The 24,063-nt window shown below is 44.7% G+C and overlaps 1 protein-coding gene across 2 annotated transcripts; it reads left to right on the forward strand.

Moving 5' to 3' along the window:
* The first annotated feature begins 16 nt into the window (after window positions 1–16).
* TRMT5 (tRNA methyltransferase 5) lies at window positions 17–14,383 on the forward strand. 2 transcript variants are annotated; one of them, XM_032789200.2, is made up of 6 exons: window positions 17–90; window positions 6,535–6,724; window positions 6,954–7,609; window positions 8,403–8,527; window positions 12,855–13,509; window positions 14,066–14,383. In XM_032789200.2, the coding sequence occupies exons 2-6, from the start codon at window positions 6,714–6,716 to the stop codon at window positions 14,146–14,148; spliced, it is 1,530 nt and encodes a 509-aa protein (XP_032645091.1). In that variant the 5' UTR covers window positions 17–90; window positions 6,535–6,713; the 3' UTR covers window positions 14,149–14,383. The 2 variants fall into 2 exon arrangements, with proteins under 2 accessions (XP_032645091.1, XP_032645092.1); XM_032789201.2 differs by lacking the exon at window positions 6,535–6,724.
* The last annotated feature ends 9,680 nt before the right edge of the window (window positions 14,384–24,063 follow it).

The raw sequence follows: 24,063 nt of genomic DNA on the forward strand, positions 1-24,063 counted from the left end.
TGATGTCGTCACACACCCTCCATGACGTATCAACGCGCCTGAGGAGAGAGCAGAGACATAGGCACGCGGGCTGCAGGAGCCCAGCATGAGGTGAGGGGCGGGGCGGGGAAGGCTCGCAGCCTGGCTGGGGGGTCGGTTACTGAGGAGGCTACGGAGCCCCTGTGGGGGGAGGGCCGGGCCCTGGGTATTTGACTGAGGGAAAGGGGCAGCCACGCCCCACTCGGAGCAGGAGGCTGCGGTGCCGTGAAATCGGCGCACCTGTCCCGCTGGCTGAGGAGAGCCCGACCCGGGGGCTACCCGTTCTGGCCGGTGCCCGGCCAGGGTTGCACAGAGACGCCGAGGTGGAAGTTCACGGTCTTTATAGCTCAGCTGCCCCGCCGCTGTTGTTCGCCACCTGGAGAGTTAGCGCCCTGAAGCCCTCGTTCGCTTTTCATTGTGCAAGGGGGTTGTTCGCTCCCCGCCCCGCCCGGCCCCTGGAAGCGCACTAGGGCGGTTCTTCTCTTTGTGGTTTTAGTCCCAGGTCAGGGCAGGTTCATACGCACAAGAACAAGGCTGCAGCGCCTACTGCAAACTCAGAGGGGAAGGTATCAGAGGGGTAGCCGTGTTAGTCTGGATCTGTGAAAGCAGCAGAGAATCCTGTGGCACTTTATAGACTAACAGAGGTTTTGGAGCGTGAGCTTTCGTGGGTGAATACCCACTTCGTCAGACGCAGGTAGTGGAAATTTCCAGGGCGCAGGTATATAATATGCTAGCAGCAGCTAGAGATAGAGCGTTAGTTCAGTCAGGGAGGTGAGGCCCTGTTCTAGCAGTAGAGGTATGAAAACCAAGGAGGAGAAACTGGTTCTGTAATTGGCAAGCCATTCACAGTCTTTGTTTAGTCCAGAGCTGATGGTGTCAAATTTGCAGATGAACTGAAGCTCAGCAGTTTCTCTTTGCAGTCTGGTCCTGAAGTTTTTTTGCTGCAGGATGGCCACCTTAAGGTCTGCTATAGTGTGGCCAGGAAGGTTTAGTGGTCTCAAAAAGTTTCCATTTTGTTACTGAAATGTCGGGTTTGCCTAGCTGAGAGCCAATGACAGCGAGACAGGGATAAGGAAAGGTTGCTATTATAAGGCTATTTGGGGGTTGCTGCTGACTGTCACAATTTGAATCATGTTCAGGGATCCATTTCTTAGTCCTTTGGGCCCAAGTTGATCTGCTCTTAGCAAAAACCGGCTTAGGACCAGCTTTAACTGCCTTAAGACTGATAAGGGAAGATAGTTAAAAAATTTAGGCGACTGTGTTTGTGAGGTGTCCAATTTTTCCTAATGGTTGCCAGCTATTATAAAGCTATTAGCTGTTTGGGGGTTGCTGCTGACTGTTACAGTTTTCCCATTGGGCCTGATCATCCAAATTTTCAGGCCCGATACACAATTTGCGATTAAGCTGGAGGGAGAGAGATTGTGTTTTTTTATGGACAGTAGAGCCCTTAGTAACAGTACTACACAAATATCTTGCACATTGCAACATTACCTAAATGACACATAGAAAAAAGAGAAAATAATTTGACAATTTTACAGAAAAGCCCAGTAAAGCATGACCCACGGTCTGGGAGGAGGTTTTCAAAATTAAGGGTATGATCAAGAGATACAGTATGGAAAACAACAGCTGCATTCTTGATGGCCTGCAAATTCTTCTTAATTAAACCAGGGCGATTAATATAAAAACAGCATCTTTTTTCAATGCTAGCACAGCCCCTCCCCCCTTTAGCATTTATGGTATTTAGCACACGCCTATTTTGCAGTGTTACTTTTCCTATGTTATCGATTTCTCGTAACTTTTGGAAAGCATTTAAGGAGGCATTAACTGCTTTTTTCAGTTTTGCAAAAATGTTTACCACTGCCCTTTTCAGCTCCACTACCCCCAGTTCAGGAATAAGTTCACATATAAAGGAATGAAATTCCGTTTGCCTGATTACTAGGGGGTTTTCAGCACGTTTAACCCAAGCCCCTTTTACGGGTGTGAAGAGCTTGTGAAAATAAGTTCCCAGGTTGAGAATTTGGCGTGAGTCCAGCGTGGTGTTTACTTGAACATCTGGTAATACTCCGGCCACACCACACTGGCCATGTCAACCCCGCGGGAGAGCTTTATAAGCATTATGGCCACAAATAAAATACAGACTGGGGCTTTGTAAATAAAGGGTGAGGGAACTTTTTGCTACTTGGTGGCGCCAATCTACCAAAACATCTTGATGTTTGGAGTTGCCAAATACCCGGCCCTGGCACTGCCAATGGGATGCATTTAAATGTCCCATGGTGTGGGTGTTGTTTAAGATACCCCCACAGTATGTAACAGCAAACAAGTGTGATGTAAGACTTACTAGCGCCCCCTGGCATTTAGAAATTTTTACAAGGGATAAGAGAGGTTATAAAATGCCAGAGGAAGACATCCATATAATATGCATGGGTCTCATTTATGAGACCCAAGGGAAGGAATGAAGGAAACCACTCCCCTTGATAACGTTCACCTGTTAATTTTACAATATAGGCCTTTTGAAACTGGCAGGGAGGTCTCTGAGTGTCTACATGAATTTTTAAGGGGTAAAAGGTTTCATTTCTAACACTAAACCTAAGGGTGTGATTGCAGGCTTTTAAGCGGCTGTAACCCAGTTCCGTCCCGGTCCCATCAACAGCCTTAAAATATAGGGCCAGCTTATACCCAAACCCAAAGATATCGAAGAGGGGGACCCCTTGGGCCTCCCAACTATGATACCAAACCTCAGATGTTTTCCCATACTTATTGGATGGTATTCTCCTTTTCACCACCACTCAGCTTTCCGCACCGCTTGTAGGAGGGAGTGTGGGAGGTAAGAAGGACTTGAAAAGGGCCAGCGCACTGGGGTTGGAAGGGCTCGATTTTTCACTCTTTTAAATAGACCCAATCCCCTGGCTGGATCCGGTGAGCAGATACATCAGCGGGTGAGGACTGAAATTGGGCTGCATACCTGATCAGGAGAACAAACCAGGACGTCATTCACATACAAGAAATAAGTGGACCCACCAGGTCGCTTAATATCAGCTAAATTGCGTGTCAGGGTAGAGGAGAAAATGGCGATTCAACATATCCTTGTGGTAGCCGAGTTTAGGTCAGCTGTTCTGCCCTCCCGGTCTCTGGATCCGTCCATGTAAATACAAAGATATTCCAACTGTCTTGATTTAGGGGAATACTGAAAAAGGCATTACACAAGTCTTATTACCAAGTAGCAAGCAGTACCTGCTAGAATGGCAGTTAGGATAGTGTGAGGGTTAGGTATCACGTTGTGTCTAGCCTGAACGACTTTATTCACTGCATGCAAGTCCTGGACAAATCGGTATACCGATTTTCTCTCTGGATCCGTGTTCGGTTTTCTGGCTGGCAGAATGGGGGTGTTGAAAGGAGACTTGGTGCAAACTAGCACTCCCGGCTGCAGGAATGTGGTGATAAGGTTCCAGAGGCCTAACAGAGCTTCTTGGGGGATGGGGTACTGACGAATTCGAGGAATTACAATGCCTGGCTTTAAGGTTATACGCACTGGTTCTGTCCGGAGAGTGCCCAAGTCTGTTTTTAAAGTGCCCCGTAGGGAGGCTTTTACCTCCTGTCTGAGTCGCTCGGGTAAGATCAGTTCGCAGGCAGGATCGAGTCCTCTGAAGCCTGGGTCAGAACAGTACACAGCTGGGGAAGTTGGTTTTGAGGTAACTGGAGGACAATCCTGTCATCTGAAAAGAAGATCTGAGCATGCAATTTACACAACAGGTCTCTGCCCAAGAGGTTAACTGGGGAATCCAGAGCTAGCAAAAAGACATGGGAGGCGGAGACACCAGAAATTTCCACAGTAGCCTCCTGCAACACAGAACAATCAAATGGTTGCCTATATGGGTATTTAACATGTAATCCAAAGGGCTATCCTTAGAGGGTTTCCACTGAGACCCACCCATCTCCTTTTCTGGCACTCAAATAGAGAATTAAACAGAAAGAAGGAGGGAATAATGGTCTAATCCAAAAAATCCAAGCAAGCAATCTCAGTTTATCCTGACTGCTACAGGGGACGGAACAGAAGGATCTTAATACGACTTCAGGGCTTCCTTGCACGTTATGGCTTCCACCCTGAGGAATTACAAACAAGAAGCTCAGTTCCTCCCACACAGCTAACACCCAAAGGTATAAGACAGAAATACAGTAACTAGGTAACCAGAATATAACCAGAACCCAGGAAGTGTTTCCTTATCCTATTAGGGTTCACTTTATCAGAGCACAAACCCCAAGGGCCGCGGTGAAGTAAGGAAGAGGGACTAAGCACCCCGGTGGTGCCGCTCCTAGTTTGCCGCAGCCATCCGATGTCCGAGCTAGGAGGGTTCCATCTGGGGTCGCCAGAAACTGTTACCGAAATGTCGGGTTTGCCTAGCTGAGAGCCAATGACAGCGAGACAGGGATAAGGAAAGGTTGCTTTATTCTGCAGAAGAAAAGAGTTTTGTATCTTGGTACAAAGACTCTACTCCATATAAAAACCAAGAATCTTTTATACACACTCACACACAGGCTTTGGTTGTGTTAGCATTTGATTGGTAGTTAGCAAACCCTGCACTTTTGCAATTTGCTTAGCAAAAACAGGCTTAGGACCAGCTTTAACTGCCTTAAGACCAATAAGGGAAGACAGTTTAAAAGTTTAGGCTACTGTGTCCGTGAGGTGTCCAATTTTCCTTAATGGTTGCCAGCTATTATAAAGCTATTAGCTGTTTGGGGGGTGCTGCTGACTGTCACAATTTGAATCAAGTTCAGGGATCCATTTGTTAGTCCTTTGGGCCCAAGTTGATCTGCTCTTGCTCCTCTAAAATTAAACTGGACTCACTGGTCCAGAAAACCTGCCTGTCAAACAAATTCAAAAAGAGGAGGCTAATGTAGTCACAGTCTCTCTTTAAGGTTCAGTGTAAGGCACAGTCCACTTAAATTAAATTGAACTAGCTACTGATGCTCAGGGCTATGGAAAATGTATGTGCCCCGAGGGCTATAGGTAGGTTTGACCTAACTGCTGGTGCAGACAGAGGTAGGGCACTGGAAAAATGGTTCTGTTGTCCTGATTACTGCCTCTTGGAGGGATGAATTAACTATATTGAAAGAAAACCATCTTACATTGATGAAGGAAGCGTCCGCACTACAGTGGCTGTTGTATAAACATGCCCTACAACATAATCAGGGAATTAATTCTGCAGATTGGGTCTTTGAAGCAAGACCAGCCTGCTTCTGACCCAGTTCAAGTGCAACCTCAAGATAGAACAGTCTTTCTGACATCAATTGTTTTGGAGGGAGACTAGCAACAGAAAATTCTTCAGTTACTTCGAATTTAGCAAAATAAAGGCCTTAGTATGCCATCAGAAGAACATTGAACTGAATCCATTTTCATAGTGGCAACAAATGCAGATTATGGAGCTAAGGAATTACTGATTGTTCCTTGGTAGAGAAGGAAGACAAACACAAAACATTCAACTTTTGCAGCTTTCAGATTAATTTCAAGGCAAGCCTTTTGGGAGTGAATTACTTGTCATGTGAAGGGGGCTAAAGAAAGCATGAGTGATTGTATTCAGGACTCCAATAGAGAGGAAAGATAGTCTTTCCAGAATAATGTTGCCAAATAGAGTTCCAAATGGAAACAGCATCCAGACACTGAAATTCTGAACTCGTCCAATGAGGAGCGGTAGCCACATTAACTGAGTAACTAGAGAGCATAAGCCACCTTCAGTGGGCTTTCCAGGAGCATTACTTAACTCAGGTTTCCTACAAAGGGGCAGTCTAGTGGAATGGGGCAAAGTGAGGAGTGAAACAAAGAAACTGGTATGATCCCACATCTGTTTCCGATTCTATGGATGTGGGTGATACTTGGAAAGACCTCTACTTCCACCACCATATGGTAACCCTTTGTACAGCTGGCCTTCCTAGCAGTTGATGTATCTAGCCCCAGAGGCAAAGGCACCAAAGTCTACTGGACTAGGGTTATATATATATAATTTTTTTTTTTACACTCAGCTTAAGCTGTGAGAGCACATACACTCACCAATGCCTGTCCAGTCTGAACACTGGGGAGTCGTTAGTGAATGAAAAGGGGGGCAAAAAATTAAGGCAAAAGATACACAGGAAGAGGATAGAAACACGAAAGGTGGTAGCAACTGCATGTGGGCAGAGCAGGAAATGAGGGTGCACAGGGTGTGGATGGCTTTTTATCACCACCAAAAAATCAGCTGTTTGACTTAGGAGCAATGCAAATAAGATTTGCATCCAAACAACTGACTGCCATCATGGGAAGACTTACACAATGAGACTCAGCACTCAGATACTATACTACAGTAATGAGTGCACTATGAAAACCTAGATAGAACTAGTGTCAGGGGATAGCTCTACCTCTTCCTCTTGTAAAACCAGTAATAGCCTCCTTTTGTATATATTGAATGGGGAGGTAGAGCAGACAGAAAGCAGCAGCCCTTAGGGGAAACACTCAAAGACAAAAAAAAGATTCCTGTTCCATTTCAGGTTACCTTCTCATAAATGAATGAAGTCCCTGCAGTGTGGTTCCACCCACCAGCAACTGCAGTCTGGCTACCAGTGCTCGCTGATCAGCTTTATAAGAGACAGCAAACAGATCTAAACACATTTGTCTTAATGGGAGCATCATCAGACCCATCAATCACAAGTACACTTCACCTTTGTGTATGGGTATGAGGTGATTATCCACCATTACTTAAAATTGGTTGAGATATGTTTTTTGGCCGTGTACAAGGATATAAATTTGTAGTCTAATTCTCTCTTTATGAACGATAAATGTTCATGTTGTGCATTACTTGATACAAACAAATTTTATTTTGTGAGAATTGCAAATCCATGTGACTTGCAGTATTTTTTTTAATGGAATGATTACATAATGTCTATAAAAAGAATAATTTCCCTTCTAGGATTTTATGGAGATTATATGGATACTCTGCTAGACTACTGAAAACTAAACTTTTTAGAACAGCTGCATCAAATATATCATTTCCAGAAGTTTGGTTACTGCTGGTACAGTATTTTGAAAGAGTACCTGGATTTTTTTGGGTAGTTCAGAGAAACAGTTTCTTTACAATGTCTGAAATTCTAGAAAATAAAGCTGATATTGAACTGTATTCACCTCATCCTGAAGTACGTGGAATGACAACACTTGACAGAGCAGCTTTCAAAAGGACAATTGTTGTTCCAATTCTAAAAGTGAAAAAAGAAGTAATAAACAAATTGTTAAAATCCCTCAAACATACAACACTGCAGCGCCCAGGTCTGAAGCGAGTGATTGATGATCCAAAAGATGAAGACAGTAGACTTGTTTTGTTGGATCCTCATAAAATATCAGCAGAATATTCACTGGGAGAATCTGAACAAGAAATATTAAAGCAGTTTAGTATTGACCCTCAGGTGTCCAAGTATAACTTAGAACTGACTTATGACAATTTCAAGACTGAGGAAGTCTTACGAGCGGTGCTTCCTGAAGGTCAAGATGTCACCTCTGGATTTACTAGGATTGGCCATATAGCTCACTTGAATCTTAGAGATCATCAGCTACCCTACAAACATCTGATTGGTATGTACAACATTCACACTCAAATAGCTTTGGGAGAAGCGTATAACTGGATAAAAGTCATTTTAACAAGTGCTTGAGCTAGAGATGATTATTTTGCACAGGGAACCTTTTGGGAACCCTCAATGTTTTAATTTTTTCTTACCTTAAACAGACTTATTAAAAGTGAATGCTTAGGTTAAAGGGCACTGGATCAGGCTTTTTTATGTATAGCGAACTCGAAGTTAATAGTAGTCTATTGACCTCACTGGACATTGGGTCAGGCCCTTTGCATCTAGCAAATTTCAGGTTAGGCCATTTAAGCTCAACTCCTTTATGGCAGGGGAGACCAAGATCAAAACTGTAACATTTTATTTATACAGCAGCCATAGCTTACTGCTCTAGTCCAGCTTTGAACTAATGTTACTAGCTGATCTGGGTACCAGTAGAATCACATTGATATGGGAGTTGAATCGGCCCTCTAGATAATAAATGGTGAAGTGACTGGGTGGAACATCAAGCCCGCACATTACAGATTGGGAATCTCTGCAGTAGACAGTACTCTCTCCCTGAAGCACAAGAGCCTTCACTGGGAATCTAACCCTCTTTTCAGTGTAAAATATTTGCACTAGGAGTTCCCTGCGACACAGTGGCACTAGTGGAAATAATTTATAGCACACTGAATGATTTCACATAAGTCATTCTATAAGTAGTTTCTTTTTTAAAATACAACTCAGAATTGCTCTCTTATCTCTCTTACAGAATTTAAAGATTTAGCAACACTTAGTAGCTGAATATTTTTATCCCTTTCTTGCAGGTCAGGTTATAATTGACAAGAATCCAGGAATCACCTGTTCAGTAAACAAAATCAATATTATTGACAACACTTATCGAAATTTTCAAATGGAAGTGCTAGCAGGAGAGGCCAATATGATAACAAAGGTACATTTTTCCTATTTTCTCCTGGCACAGTAGTCAGACACACACAATGCAGTTGAAGTGGAAGAGTAGATGTGATGGAAAGATATCATAAAACTTAAATTGTGTCCCAATCCCACCTCTGGCCCAGTATCTCAGTACTTAGCAGTCCTGTATGTGTTCTATGTGCCCCAGTCTACCATGAATGAAATCACAGCCATGTTTACAAGATCTTTATAAGGATATTCCTAAGCATTATTTGAACTTGTATAGCCTAGGTTTCATTGAGAGTCAGATAAACTGTATTCAAAGTCAGGTAAAGTAATGGAGTCTTATAAAGTTACTAGGGTTGGCAATTAATCGCAGTTAGCTCATATGATTAACTCAAATAGTGATTCATCACAGTTTTAATCACGCTGTAAACAATACCAATTAATTTTTTTCTGCATTTTCAAATATTGATTTAAATTACAGCACAAAATACAAAGTGTAGACTGCTCACTTTATTTTTATTACAAATATTTGCATTGTAAAAATGATAAACGAGTATTTTTCAGTTCATCTCAAACAAGTGCTGTAGTACAATCTCTATTGTGAAAATGCAACTTACAGATGCAGATTTTGTTACGTAACTGCACTCAAAAACAAAACAATGCAAAAATTTAGAGCCGACAAGTTGATTCAGTCCTACTTCTTGTTCAGCCAGTCCCTAAGACAAACAAGTTTATTTACATTTACAGGAGATAATGCTGCCCGCTTTTTGTTTGTCACCTGAAAGTGAGAACAGGAATTCGCATGGCACTTTTGTAGCCGGCATTGCAAGGTATTTACGTGCCAGATATGCTAAACATCCGTATGTCCCTTCATGCTTCGGCAGCCATTCAAGAGGACATGCTTCCATACTAATAATGTTTATTTAAAAAAAAAAAAGTTAATTCAGTTTGTGACTGAATGCCTTGTATGTCTCCAGTTCTGTTTTACACGCATTCTGCCATATGTTTCATGTTGTAGTCTCGGATGATGACTCAGCACATGTTCATTTTAAGAACACTTTCGCTGCAAATTTGACAAAATGCAAAGAAGGTACTAGTGTGAGATTTCTCAAGATAGCTACTGCACTCAACCCAAGGTTTAAGAATCAGAAGTGCCTTCCAGAATCAGAGGGATGAGGTGTGGAATATGCTTTCAGAAGTCTTAAAAGAGCAAGACTCCGATGTGGAAACTACATAACCTGAACCACCAAAAAAGAAAATCAGTCTTCTGTTGGTGGCATCTGACTCAGATTATGAAAGTGAACATGCGTTGGTCCGCACTGGTTTGGATTGTTAGCAAGCAGAACCTGTCATCAGCATGGACGCATGTCCTCTGGAATGGTAGATGAAGCATGAAGGACATACAAATCTTTAGCGCATCTGGCATGTAAATAAATACCATATGACGCCGGATGCAACAGTGCCACGCGAACGTCTGTTCTCACTTTCTGGTGACGTGAACAAGAAGCAGGCAGCATTATCTCCTTCTAATGTAAACAAACTTATTTGTCTGAGCAATTGCCTGACCAAGAAATAGGACTGACTGGACTTGTAGCATCTAAAGTTTTACGTTTTATTTTTGAATGCAGTTATTGATGTACATAATTCTACATTTGTAAGTTCAGCTTTCATGATGCAAGTACTGTAGTTCAATCTCTTTGAGGTGAATTGAAAAATACTATCTTGTTTTTTACAGTGAAAATATTTAATCAAAAAATATAAAGTGAGCACTGTACACTTATTCTGTGGTGTAATTGAAATCAATATAATTGAAAATGTAGAAAGATCCAAAAATATTTTAAATAAATGGTATAGTTGCTTAATCGTGATTAATTTTTTTAATCACCTGACAGCTCTAAAAGTTACTAATTTAGAACTTAGATTCCCTTCCCCTTCCAAAAAACCCCCAAGTATTTTTACGTTGTTAAATACATTTGGTGCAAGAAAATAAGGTAAGTGCTTTGGATTCACTTTGTGTAGTGTAGTGCCTGGAGCAAAGGCTGGGACTTAGATGCTGTTCTTGTGTCTAGCACTGACTGACTGACCTAGGAAAGAGATTCTGTGCCTCAGTTTTCCCCTTCTGTAACACTTTGGTAGATGTTTTATGACCCTTGAGTGAAAAGCACTATTTGTCTATACATAGAAAGTACTATTAATCTGATTGGGTTGTTGAGGCTTAGATAGGAGTTAAGGCAACAATTACTAATTTGGCAATTCCTTTCTTTAATATTTTTTTATTTTGTTAGCTTTAAATAGGTTTCCTCAGAAACATAATGGAATAGTTTGGGCATGTAGAGCTGGCAGAATACACAGATAGAAAGCATTTTAATCAGATCAACAATCTGATTTCATTCAAGATTGCAAGGTGACATTAGCTCATAATTAAGCATATTTGAGCTATGTTTCTCTGCTATAGGAGTTCTTGCACTGTGGGTATGAGAGTGTAAAATAGTTTTGTATTATGTCTACTGGCAACAGAAATGGTAGTGATTCTTTGATTAATCATCATAAATTACTTGTCAAGCTAGCACAAAAAAAAAGATTTCAGATCAGAGAGGGGAAGGTGTGAGGCTTCCTGGAGGTACCCAGTGTTGTAAGGCACCTTGCTACCACCTACCCATATTGTGAGGAATGCTTGTCTGTGCCTGCCTGGAGATCAGCTCCTCAACTCCACCTGCAACATAAGCACTCCCCTCTAGGCCTTGCAGGCCCCACTTTTACTCTGAAGGTTAGCAATAGGCACACTCCAATCCTCTAGCCCTCAGACTGTCTCCCTGGACTTTCCAGCGCCTGGTCCACTGTACACTTGCAGTATTGACAGATTCACTGCTTCCAAAGGAGCAGTGCACCCCAGCTTACCATTTCAGATCACCACTCTGTTTAGCACACAGCACTTAGATATGTTGATAGTGCAATCAAATATGTTTATTTAACAAAGCATAGTAATAGCAATAAGTAGTATTGGAAACAAATGATTACATATAAAATAACGTATCCCAGAGCCTAGTCTTAATTAACAAGATACTCTCAGGCCTCGTAGAATATTGCTCACCCAAAATCCTTGCAGCACTGTCACAGCCAGGCTGGTTGTGACCCTTCTTTCATGAGAGAAGTATGCTGTCAGTTTGCCTCCCAGATGAAGGATTCATTGTGTCCCCCTACCCCTCCAGTATACCAGCCCAATCCTTCGTCTTTTTATTCATAAACATGACTCCCTCCCCTTCTTCTCCTCACCCCAGCTGTTTGTTTAATTTTGTAAGTTTCCTTTCTTGTAGATTTTGCAATCGGCTTAGTATGCAAATAGGCATACTGCATGGGGCATAGAATACCCAAATGGCCAGAGAGGGAGATAAGTGTCTGTTACCTCCTGCCTAAAATGAATATTTTTGAGGTTTGTCATTTCCTGGGGCCTGCCTTAACTTCAGGACCATAGGAAAATAATTTTCAGTAGAGATACATAACTCAAATATTATCCATTCAGACATTTAGCAATAATTATGGTGACCACAGGGTTACTGGCTCAAGGTAGAAATCTCCCATTTCAGCCGTTGGTAAACTATTACACGTATATCCAACCTTGGGGATGCCTGTAAAACCCTGTGTACCCTTTGTGCCCTATGCCAGTTGGCATCAAGGGGTCCTTGTGTCACAGAAGTAAAGGAGGTTTTATATCACTACCTCACTTCAGTAATCATTGGTACACTCCAAGGACTTCAGGCATCTTAAACTTCTTGTTTGATGGGAGTCAGTAACCAGGACTATGCTACCTGTGAAGGCCAAGTGCAATACAGTTTCCGAGTTTGTAGAACTGGCTACCAGTAGCTGAATTTGATCCACCACTGCCATATTTGCATTTTCATCCTGTTACTTACTGTGGATTCTAGAATGAGGAGGATTTGAGGAATCTTTCTGAAACCAGCTACTAATAAAGCAATTATCAGCCAGTCACAAAGTCCTTGAAGGGACTAATTTTTTTAAATGGTCATTTTAAGCTGTTGCTTTTTTCCCCGCCTGGTGCTTTACATATGCCAGCTACCTGAATTGACTGACTGAAATATTCCTTATTTGGCCACAGAGGACCATTTAATGGCCCTTTTATAGAAAGAGTTGGGCTGGGAAAGCCAATTGGCTTTGAAGATGTTTTCAGAATAAAAGAGTGCTTATTATATAAGATCAAGATTCACTTGTCTTATCAGTGGCATGAATATCAATATTCCCCTTACATTTTAGTAAAATGTTTAATAAATTGATTGTTTAAACATACGTGTATGTCTGGAATCTAAATACAGGTTTAAACAAATGTCTTGAATTTTTTTCAGACTAGAGAAAACTACATCACCTATGAATTTGACTTTTCTAAAGTCTATTGGAATTCCCGTCTAAGCACAGAACATGGCCGTATCATTGAATTTTTAAAGCCAGGTGATGTTCTATTTGATGTCTTTGCCGGGGTTGGGCCTTTTGCCATTCCAGCTGCAAAGAAAAAGTGCAGCGTATTTGCAAATGATCTCAACCCTGAATCCTACAAATGGCTTCTACACAACTGTAAATTAAATAAAGTGGACAAAAAGATAAAAAATTTCAATATGGACGGTCGGGATTTTCTTCGGGGGCCAGTTAAAGAAGAGCTAACCAAGGAACTGTCACTTCTGACGAAAGAAAGGAAAAACACTCTGCACATAGTCATGAATTTACCAGCTTTGGCTATCGAATTTCTAGATGTTTTCAAACATTTCTTAGATGGAAAGCCGTGCAGCACTGACCTCCTTCCCACAGTGCACTGTTACAGCTTCTCAAAACATGATAATCCGGCCAAAGACGTTCAAGAACGGGCTGAAGCTTTTCTGGGAACGTCTTTAGAGGGACGCTGCTCTACTCATCTGGTGAGAAATGTTGCACCAAATAAGGAAATGATGTGCATCAGTTTCCAGATCCCAGCTGAAGTGTTGTTCAAGAAGCAGTGTACTCAGGAAGGTAAATTGAAGTCCAATGCTGGAAACTTTAAGGTTTTTCAACTGTATACTTTGTCTCAAATTATACTTGAGAAAAAAAGACCATTTGATGGATTTAAAACTAGAATTCTCTCTGAGCTATGGGGCTGATTCTAGTCTCATTTAGTGGTGTAATTCCAATTTATTAGTCCTAATTTAGATCCCCTCCTGCACTAAGGAACACACAGGCAGATCCTTGTGAAGTCAGTTGTAGAATCAGAGCCTCTAAACTGGCAGGATCAGGTTCTATAAGTTTTAATTGGAAAACTAGGAGTTTCTATGAACTTCAATTGATTTCAGTAGAGTCAGGTTTTAGTCCCAGTAAGGTTAATGGTGTTGACTCATCACCTGCTTACCTTCCACCCTCCCTGCCGATTATGTTTTACGCCCTCCTCCTCTGACAGCTTTGACACTGGACTCTTTGCCCTGTTCACTGAAGTGCCACAAGTTGTGTGTGTGTGTGTGTTATAGTGTAGAGACTCTGTCTTGTGTAGAAGTGTATTAAATGTTAATGTATTACTTTATGAACTTTGTTTCAGAGAGTCCTATGGAACCAGCCTCTAAACGTCTGCGCCCAAATGAAGACTCTCCTGAAGAAAAATCGACTAGTTTAAAAGACTAGTTAATACAATTTTGGTTATTTTGTGCAAGAGAGCTAGGTTGGAAAGCTGCCCTCAAGTCACTGAAAGCAGAATGGATGTGCCCCCATATGCCAAGAAAATAGTCATAATGCATGAAAGTTTTTTTTGTTTTGTGAGCACCTTGCTCCTGTGCATTTTTTTTTTAAATTCCAGGATCAGTAACTAGACTGTATCATTTCTTTTATTCCAGAGAATATTAAACTTTTTATTTTCTCATGTTGTGGTAGCTCTATCATACGTATGTTGTTGGGAGGGAGGAATGGCCAGGGAGGGTGTGATAGCACAAAGATTGTGAATATTTCCAGGTGTACCTTTATTTGGGCATTTGCAGTTTAGGGCAAGACATTTTTATTGTAAATGTGTTAGATTGGACAACATGGCGCATTCTATTTTTGTAGAACTTTTCTAAGGAGAATTGTAGTTATGTTAGGGAAGGCCATCTGTATTTAGAATCATAATCATAGACTATTACGGTTGGAAGAGACCTCAGGAGATCATCTAGTCTAATCACCTGCTCAAAGCAGGACCAACATCAACTTACTTAATCATCCCAGCGAGGGATTTGTCAAATAACCCCGGTTCCCTCAGCCTCTCCTCATAAATCATGTGCCCCAGCCCCCTAATCATTTTTGTTGCCTACCACTGGACTCTCTCCAATTTGTCCACATCCCTTCTGTAGTGGGGGGACCAAAACTGGACACAGTACTCCAGGTATGGCCTCACCAATGCCAAATAGAGGGGAATAATCACTTCCCTCGATCTGCTGGCAGTGCTCCTGCTAATGCAGTCCAATATGTCATTGGCCTTCTTGGCAACAAGGGCACACTGCTGACTCATATCCAGCTTCTCATCCACTGTAATCCCCAGGTCCTTTTCTGCAGAACTGCTGCTTAGCCAGCAGTTTGTGCAAGCAGAACTGGGCTCTTTAACGTGCAGACAGTTTTGATGCTTACATGTACTGGATTTGCGTGCATGAACTCACAAACAGCTTTTGTGTAAGTAAGACAGCTCTTTGAAAATTTGACCTAAGGTACATGTACCTATGCCACTGTAATGATAAATGGTATCACCACCAAACTGATTTAGCGATGTTTTAGAGAACTCTGTACTTACTAAAGCTTGAAAGACTCTGCTACCTACTAAGTGGCCATTAGTACCCAACACAAGTGATTTAGTTTTGCTTCAGTGCAAGCTTGTGGCTAGGGCACTGAACTGGGATTCGTAAATTCCAGGGCCAGAAGGGACCATTGTGATCATTTAGTCTGACCTCCTGTATAACAGGCCATAGAATACCTCCAAAATAATTCCTTTTGAAACTAGAGCATATCTTTACAAACAAATCAATTTCTCAATCAAGATTTAAAAATTGCCAGTGATGGAGAATCCACCCCAACCCTTAGTGAATTGTTCCAGCAGTTAATTATTCTCTCTGTTAAAGGTATGCCTTATTTCCAGTTTGGATTTGTCTGGCTTCAAATTCCAGACCCTGTACCCCAGAGACTTAAGTTCACTTTCTAGGTGATCTTGGGCAAGTCATTTAATCCCTCTTGTTTACATTGTATACGTTAAGTGACCCAGCACACTTTAGAATCTTTAGCACTTATTTGAGTATTGCTCTTATCTTCCCAGTTCATGTTTCAGTCGTTGCCTCATTTTGTTCACAAATATTTACATATAAATGAAGTACTTGAATTTAGGTACATCCAAGGCTAGATTTTCTGAATACTGAGTACAAAACTATACCTGAAATTACTGTCTCTGCACCCATATTTAGGAACTGGACATAAAAATAGCCAGTTAAGTATCTAATCATTTGCACGTTCTTAGCATGGCTGCATTCACATTTATGACTAGACGGCTAAAATGATACAACTCAACAAGCGGAAGGAATTACCTGGGAAACCAAAGCAAGTGCTTCTCTAATGTCATCCTGTGTGAATTCAAACAAGTATACATTCACATCACTATGCTTGTACACAGTACAACCAATCTATAATACAGTGCAAACGTATGGAACTTGCCCAGCTGCCTTTCTACCACTTCTGTTTAATGTTGTGTTCTCCTACAACCAGTTCTCTCTTGCTTCATGTGCCTCCCTTATACACTACCTGTAGCAAGGCTGTCGCTTTCTTGTGATACAAACCCTCCTTTCCTCTCCCTCTCGAAAAAGCAGACCAGCTGGTTTTTAACAGCTTTTTAAGATACAATTGAAAACTGTACTTCATGTGTAACCTATGCTAGGAACTCTGGTTCTATTCCCCAGTCAAAACTGCTTTCACATCCTACGCTCCCCTTCAAATGCTGGTCCATGTCACTTCTCCGCAGTCCGGCTAACCGTCTCAAACTACCCAAGACCTAGCTAACCTTTGCTGCTAGTTAAGCTTGCTGACTAGCTTCTGCCATCTATTGGCAGAGGCTGATATTCCTCACTCTGTGGCTTTGTTCTCATCCCCAGTCTCCAATTTAATCTGTTACTTTAAACTCTATAATGCATATAAAGAACTGGGGCTTTGAAGGGCATTAGCCTTCTCTGTCCCCCCTGCCAAAATAAGGGTTGCATTAATAGAGGAAAGTTTGGAACTGAAGTTCATTTATCTCAATTTATTACAAATAGACAAGTTTAGTCATGATACAAAAGTACTCATTAAAGTGATACACCATTATGTTTTAACTCTAGCTCTCCCCTAAATAAAAAAAGTTGCCTAAACACGTCTATAGCAAAATAGAGACAGCTCATCTTGTCCTTGGCCAGTTCCTTTTCTGTGTAGTCAGTACACTTACCTAATTCAATACAGAAGTAAAACCTCTGCTGACTGCATACCCCTATTTGTCACATACCACCCCATATCAACAAACAACTACAACTCATACTCAGTAGGGACCTATCCTGAAAGAAACCTTTCCTGAATCCTCTCTTTTGGCCTTCAGACCCTCCTCCAGCCTCTTAAAGCTCATCATAAGAAGCAAGCTCCCCACAGACCAGGACACACCAACTCAAAGCAGCACCAGACCCTGCCAGAACAGAAGATGCAAAACCTGCAGAGACATCTACAACGATCAACACTCCCCGCCCCACACACACACACATCTTTCAAGATCCATGGATCCTACACATGCCTATCACAACACGTGGTGTCCCTCATCCAGTGCACTAAATGCCCCAACAACTACGCTGATGAAATCAGACTATCACTACAGTCTTGAATGAAGTCACACAGGAAAACTTTAGAAGAAACTCCATCGCCTGTGGGTGAACACTTCTCACAAAGCGCTCACTACATCTCACCTTTCAGTCCTCATCCTCAAAGGAAACCTACACAATGCTTTCAAAAGATGAGCCTAGACACTAAAAATCATAGATTGAAACGACACACTGGAGTGACGTAAATCACTAATTCCCCCCCCCCCACACACACTTTTTTTTTTGTTCAGACTTCAGGGGTCTTAATGGGCAACTTCACCTTGTATGGTCCCTTCGAATGTGTGTTAACTACTTATGCTACTGTGACACTTACCTTTTTTAGGGCTTGGCTACACTTGGAAATGTGCAGGGCTGGGAGTTACAGCTGTGGTCGTACAGCTGTGTAGGAACAGTGCTGCAGTGTGGCCACACTCACAGCTACCAGCGCTGCAGTGTGGCAGCGTTTTTATTGGCCTCCAGGGTTTAGGCCTTATCCAGCATTCCTCTTCAGCGTCTCCTGGTTCATCACTTCGCCGCTCCACTGGCCCTGGGCTCAGAGCCTGGAGAGGAGGGGAGGTTGTAGAGGAACGCCGAGAGGGAGGCATGAGGTGTTTGAGACTCCCCGAGGAGTCATGCAGCAGGACTATTTTCAGCTAGGAAGAGCTAAGCCAGTCGCAGAGTGCTGGGACTTGGTATTTGAGAACCAGCAGAGGACTTTCCTCGGGTAAGAATCTTTTTTATTAGAAGTATGCAAATGTTATTGGAACAGGGGGGCTATGCTGTCCTGAAGCATGCTAGATGTGGAATAACCATTGATTTTTCCCTGTAGCTGCTCTTGCTTTCACAAGCCACAGAAACCCCATGGCTTCCAGAGTGAAGCACCCCCACCCCACCCCTTCCCAGGTGAGCTGCGTGTGCAAATGGCTCTGAGCGTATTCTGTCGGCAGATGTGGACGTGTAGGGTTCGTGTTATTTCCTGTAGCTGCCTCCCTTTTTGGGGCTTTTTTCTCCCCAACAAGTCACAGAAACCCCATGGCTTCCAGAGTGAAGAGCCCCCACCTTCCCAGGTGAGCTGTGTGTGCAAGATGGCTTGAGAGTAGTTGCTGTGCAGATGTGGTGTGGGTTCAGACGTTATTACCTGTTGCTGCTCTTTGCTTTCCACAAGCCACAGAAACGCCATGGCTGTTCCAGAGTGAAGGAAACCCCCACCCCCTTCCACGGTTACCACGGAGCAGCCCCCCCTTCCACGTGAGCCGCGTTGTGGGGAAACTCCGCCATCTTGTCTGCAGCTGGGCCTCTCTGTGCTTGCTCAGAAGTGTGTAAATGATGCTACAAAAAACTCTTTTAAACAATGCAGGCTCTGTATTAACAGTTTATCTCTGTGTTTTTTTTTAAAGTGGACCTTGCAAACTGCTCCTCAGTGCGAGACTTCGTGAAAGATCAGCAAAGCTAACGAAAAAACCAGGAAGACTAAGAAGAGATGGTGAAGCCAGTTGGAATCTGATTCCACAGAAGAATAAAAGTTGCAAGACTGGAGGGATAAGGAACCATGAAAAAGAACAGGCTGCCAAGATAAGGAGAAGCTGCCAAGAGAAAGACAATTGACTACAGAGAAGCAAATCGGGGATGACTTAAAAAAAGTGTGGGAAAAGCCTTCATTTCTTTCATGTATTATTTTACTTTCCATAATATATGAATAATAAAATTCTATACATTATGCTCATATATGCTGTTGATTCTGGTTAATAATATGCTGTTTCACATGTGTGGTCCCCGCCATCCTGGGTGGTGTGCACATGTGTTGGTTCCAGTGCTCCTGCAGGTAATGCCTGGAAACTGTCAGGGCAGCAGTGGACATGGGGCTGGCTGTAAGGCAGGGCAGGGGGCTGACTGAGGTAGGGTCTGGCTGCGAGCAGGCAAGGATGTGGGGCTGGTTGGAGACAAGGGTGTGGGGCGGGCTGGCTTCAGGCAGTGGGGTGCAGCAGGGTTGACTGGAACAGGCAGGGTGCGGCTGGGCCAGAGTGTGCAGAGCTGTTGCGGGCAGCAGTGTGTGGGGCTGGCTGGCTTTAGGCGTGGTGTGTGCAGGGGTTGGCTGGAGACAGGACAGGGTGTTTGGCAGAGGGGCTTGGGCAGGCGGGTGCAGAGCTGGCTGCAGCAGAGGGGGCTGGACTGGTGTGGCAGGTCATGGGGTGCAGCAGGAGGCAACTGGAACCCCAGCCTTAAGTAGCCCCCAAACTCCCTTCTATCTCGGACCTTTTAATAGCCGCGGTGAGCCTGGGATGCAAAGAGGAGGCGGGCTCCAGCGGTATTGAAGGACGGGTGGCGGCGCTGGAGCCCAGGATCGCTCTCTTCCAGGACTTTTTAATACCCCCCTCACTGCTCCCAGGGCTCAGGGGGCTATTTTAAAGGGCCCGGAGCTCTGGCCGGGAGAGCGGGCTTGCGCTCTCCTGGCCGGGGAGCGCGTTAACAAAGCCCCGCCGCCCCGCTCTCCTGGCCGGAGCGCAGACAAAGCCCCGCCGCCCCGCTCTCCTGGCTGGAGCCCTGGCCGGAGCGCCGCAAGCCCCGTAGCCCAGCTGGACGCTCTAGCTGGGAGAGCGGGGCCATGCCGCGCTCCCGCCGGCGCTTCACTCAAAGGAGCAGGACCATCGGAGCAGACACAGCTGGGGATGGGGTAAGTTTAAAAAAAAAAAAAAAAAAAATTAAAAGGTGCCTAAGGTGCGGGGCCCTCTTAGGCGTGGGGTCCGATTCCCCGGCAGCACGGGTCGTTGGAACGGAAGCGGAATGACCCACACCCTTTCCGTCCCCTTCCCACAACCCAACAGCGACAAAATGGGACGCCCAGGTGCTCTGTGGATAGCTGCCCACAATGCACCACTCACAACAGCGCTGCAACTGGTGCAAGTGTGGACACAGCTGCAGCGCTTGGTCGCTGTCAGTGTGGACACACTGCAGCGCTGGCCGTACACAGCTGATGACCACAGCTGTAACATGCCAGCTTTCTGCAAAACTGTGAAGTGTTAGACAAAGCCTCAACAGCAAATCATTCCTTATTCAAAGTTAGCCAGACTGTTTTTTAAAAGAATTGGAGGATAGTATGTCAGAGGCTTCAGCGTTAAACAAGTATGAGAAAATCACCTACCCTTCTGAACAGTGTAATCACTGCCATGTTCCTCCCCACTCCTCATTGCTATGTGGGACTAGGTAAAACAATCCCAATGCGCTAACAATGACATGTCCAGAATAGTCTCAGAGACAAGGCACTTCCAAAAATAGGCTTTGTCTAACACTTTACAGTTGTTTTGCAGCAGCTGGCGTTACAGCTGTGCTCGTACACAGCTGTTGTACGGCCAAGCTCCTGCAGTGTGTCACACTGACAGCGACAGAGCCGCTGGCAGTGTGTCCACAATTGCACTGAGTAATGCAGCGCTTGTACTGAGTGGTAGCATTGTGGGCAGCTATCCCACAGAGCACCTCATTCGCAGTTTTGTCGCTGTGGGTTGCTGGGAAGGGGACGGAAGGTGCGGTCATTTCCACTTTCCTGTTTCAAACCAACCCGTGCGTAGCATCGCTTCCCTTTTCAGCCGTTTGGTGCGCATTGTGAGTCTGTCGCGTGATTTTCAGAGAGAAATGGAGCCCGAGCTGCTGAGGACATTGCTGATGCGAAATGTTGCCAGCAACATCACGTTGGCAGTGGAGCTATTCCCTTATGCTCCAAAAGTGACAGTGAGAGCTCAGATGATGAAATAGATGCGGCTTGACGCACCATGACAGTAAATTGCTTGATGGCAGTAACAGACGTGCTCTGCAGCGCCGGAACGCCGCTTTTGGGTCTTCGGGAAACAAGCACTGAGTGGTGGGATCACATCGTCCTGCAAGTCTTGGGATGACGAGCAGTGGCTGCACAACTTTTAGGATGAGAAAAGCCACTTTCATGGGGACTGTGTGCTGAGCTCGCCCCAGCCTGCGCAGCGCAAGGACACGAGGACTGAGAGCTGCCCTGTCAGTGGAGAAGCGGGTGGCTATTGCAGTCTGGAAGCTGGCTACTCCAGACAGCTACCCCGATCGGTCGCAAACCAGTTTGGGAGTGGGAAAGTCGACCCGTTGGAATACTGCTGATGCAATTTTGCAGGGCCATTAATCGCATCCTGTTCAGAAGAACCGTGAGTCTGGGGAATGTGCAGGACATTGTGAATGGCTTTGCCCAAATGGGTTTCCCTAACTGTGGAGGGGGCAATAGATGGAATGCATATTCCTATTCTGGCATCAACCCACCTGGCATCCGAGTACATTAATCGGAAGGGGGTATTTCTCAATGGTTCTCCAGGCGCTTGTGGATCACCGTGGGCGTTTCACTGACATTTACACAGGATGGCCAGGAAAGGTGCATGATGCACGCATCTTTCAGAACAGTGGCCTGTTCAGGAAGCTGCAAGCAGGGACTTTTTTCCAGATCAGAAGATCACAGTGTGGACGTCGAAATGCCCATTGTGATCCTTGGAGACCCCGATTACCCGTTAATGCTTGGCTCATGAAAACCGTACACAGGGAAGCTTGACATGAGCAAGGACCGGTTCAACTACCAGGCTGAGCCGGTGCAGAATGACCGTGGAGTGTGCTTTTGGCTGTTTAAAGGGGAGATGGAGAAGTCTGTACGGAAAGCTAGATGTGGGGGAAAGCAGCATCTCAGCGATTAAAAACCGCGTGCTGTATCCTCCATAATATTGTGAAGGGAAGGGTGAAACCTTCATTGACGAATGGACCTCCGAGGTTCAACGCCTGGAGGCTGAATTTGAACAGCCAGAGAGCAAGGCGACTAGAGAGGCCCAGCACAGTAAGAGAGCGATCCTGGGGCTCCAGCAGCCCGCCACTCCGTCCTTCAATACCGCTGGAGCCCGCCTCCTCTTTGCATTCCCAGGCATCACCGCGGCTATATAAAAGAGTCACGAGATTAGAAGGCGATTTGGGGGCTACTTAAAGGGCTGGGGTTCCAGTTGCCTGCCTGCTGCACCCCCATGACTGCCCACACCAGTCAAGGCCCCCTCTGCCTGCAGCCAGCTCTGCAGCACCGCGCTGACCCAAGCCACCGTCTGCCAAACACCACTGTCCTGTTCCCACCAACCCCTGCGACACAAGGCACACTGCCTAAAGCACCAGCCCCACACACTGCTGCCCGCAACGAGCTTGCATCACTCTGGCCCACCCAACCCTGCCTGTTCAGTCAAAACGCCTGCGCCACCCCACTAGCCTGAACCTAGCCCGCACCCCACCCTTGTCTCCAACCAGCCCCACATCACATTGCCTGCTGCAGCCAGACCCTACCCAGTCCAGCCCCCGCCCTGCCTTACAGCCAGCCCCATTCCACTGCTGCCTGAAGTTTCCAGGGCATACCTGGCAAGGAGCACTGGAACAACACATGATGCAACACCACCCAGTGGATGGCGGGGACCCACACATGTAAACAGCATATTAATTAACCAGGAATCAAACAGCATATATGAGCATAATGTATAGAATTTTATTATTCATATATTATGGAAAGTAAAATAATACATGAAAGAAATGAAGGCTTTTCCCACACTTTTTTTAAGTCATCCCCGATTTGCTTCTCTGTAGTCAATTGTCTTTCTCTTGGCAGCTTCTCCTTATCTTGGCAGCCTGTTCTTTTTCATGGTTCCTTATCCCTCCAGTCTTGCAACTTTTATTCTTCTGTGGAATCAGATTCCAACTGGCTTCACCATCTCTTCTTAGTCTTCCTGGTTTTTTCGTTAGCTTTGCTGATCTTTCACGAAGTCTCGCACTGAGGAGCAGTTTGCAAGGTCCACTTTAAAAAAAAACACAGAGATAAACTGTTAATACAGAGCCTGCATTGTTTAAAAGAGTTTTTTGTAGCATCATTTACACACTTCTGAGCAAGCACAGAGAGGCCCAGCTGCAGACAAGATGGCGGAGTTTCCCCACAACGCGGCTCACGTGGAAGGGGGGGCTGCTCCGTGGTAACCGTGGAAGGGGGTGGGGGTTTCCTTCACTCTGGAACAGCCATGGCGTTTCTGTGGCTTGTGGAAAGCAAAGAGCAGCAACAGGTAATAACGTCTGAACCCACACCACATCTGCACAGCAACTACTCTCAAGCCATCTTGCACACACAGCTCACCTGGGAAGGTGGGGGCTCTTCACTCTGGAAGCCATGGGGTTTCTGTGACTTGTTGGGGAGAAAAAAGCCCCAAAAAGGGAGGCAGCTACAGGAAATAACACGAACCCTACACGTCCACATCTGCCGACAGAATACGCTCAGAGCCATTTGCACACGCAGCTCACCTGGGAAGGGGTGGGGTGGGGGTGCTTCACTCTGGAAGCCATGGGGTTTCTGTGGCTTGTGAAAGCAAGAGCAGCTACAGGGAAAAATCAATGGTTATTCCACATCTAGCATGCTTCAGGACAGCATAGCCCCCCTGTTCCAATAACATTTGCATACTTCTAATAAAAAAGATTCTTACCCGAGGAAAGTCCTCTGCTGGTTCTCAAATACCAAGTCCCAGCACTCTGCGACTGGCTTAGCTCTTCCTAGCTGAAAATAGTCCTGCTGCATGACTCCTCGGGGAGTCTCAAACACCTCATGCCTCCCTCTCGGCGTTCCTCTACAACCTCCCCTCCTCTCCAGGCTCTGAGCCCAGGGCCAGTGGAGCGGCGAAGTGATGAACCAGGAGACGCTGAAGAG

Source organism: Chelonoidis abingdonii, chromosome 4 (genome assembly GCF_003597395.2).
Source record: "Chelonoidis abingdonii isolate Lonesome George chromosome 4, CheloAbing_2.0, whole genome shotgun sequence".
Taxonomy (NCBI): Eukaryota; Metazoa; Chordata; order Testudines; family Testudinidae; genus Chelonoidis; species Chelonoidis abingdonii.

Bases quoted from the DNA above. Each gene is read 5' to 3' on its own strand.
- TRMT5 (XM_032789200.2), top strand. The intron at 7,610-8,402 runs GTATGTACAACA...CCTTTCTTGCAG, and splicing joins ACCCTACAAACATCTGATTG to GTCAGGTTATAATTGACAAG. The intron at 8,528-12,854 runs GTACATTTTTCC...AATTTTTTTCAG, and splicing joins AGGCCAATATGATAACAAAG to ACTAGAGAAAACTACATCAC.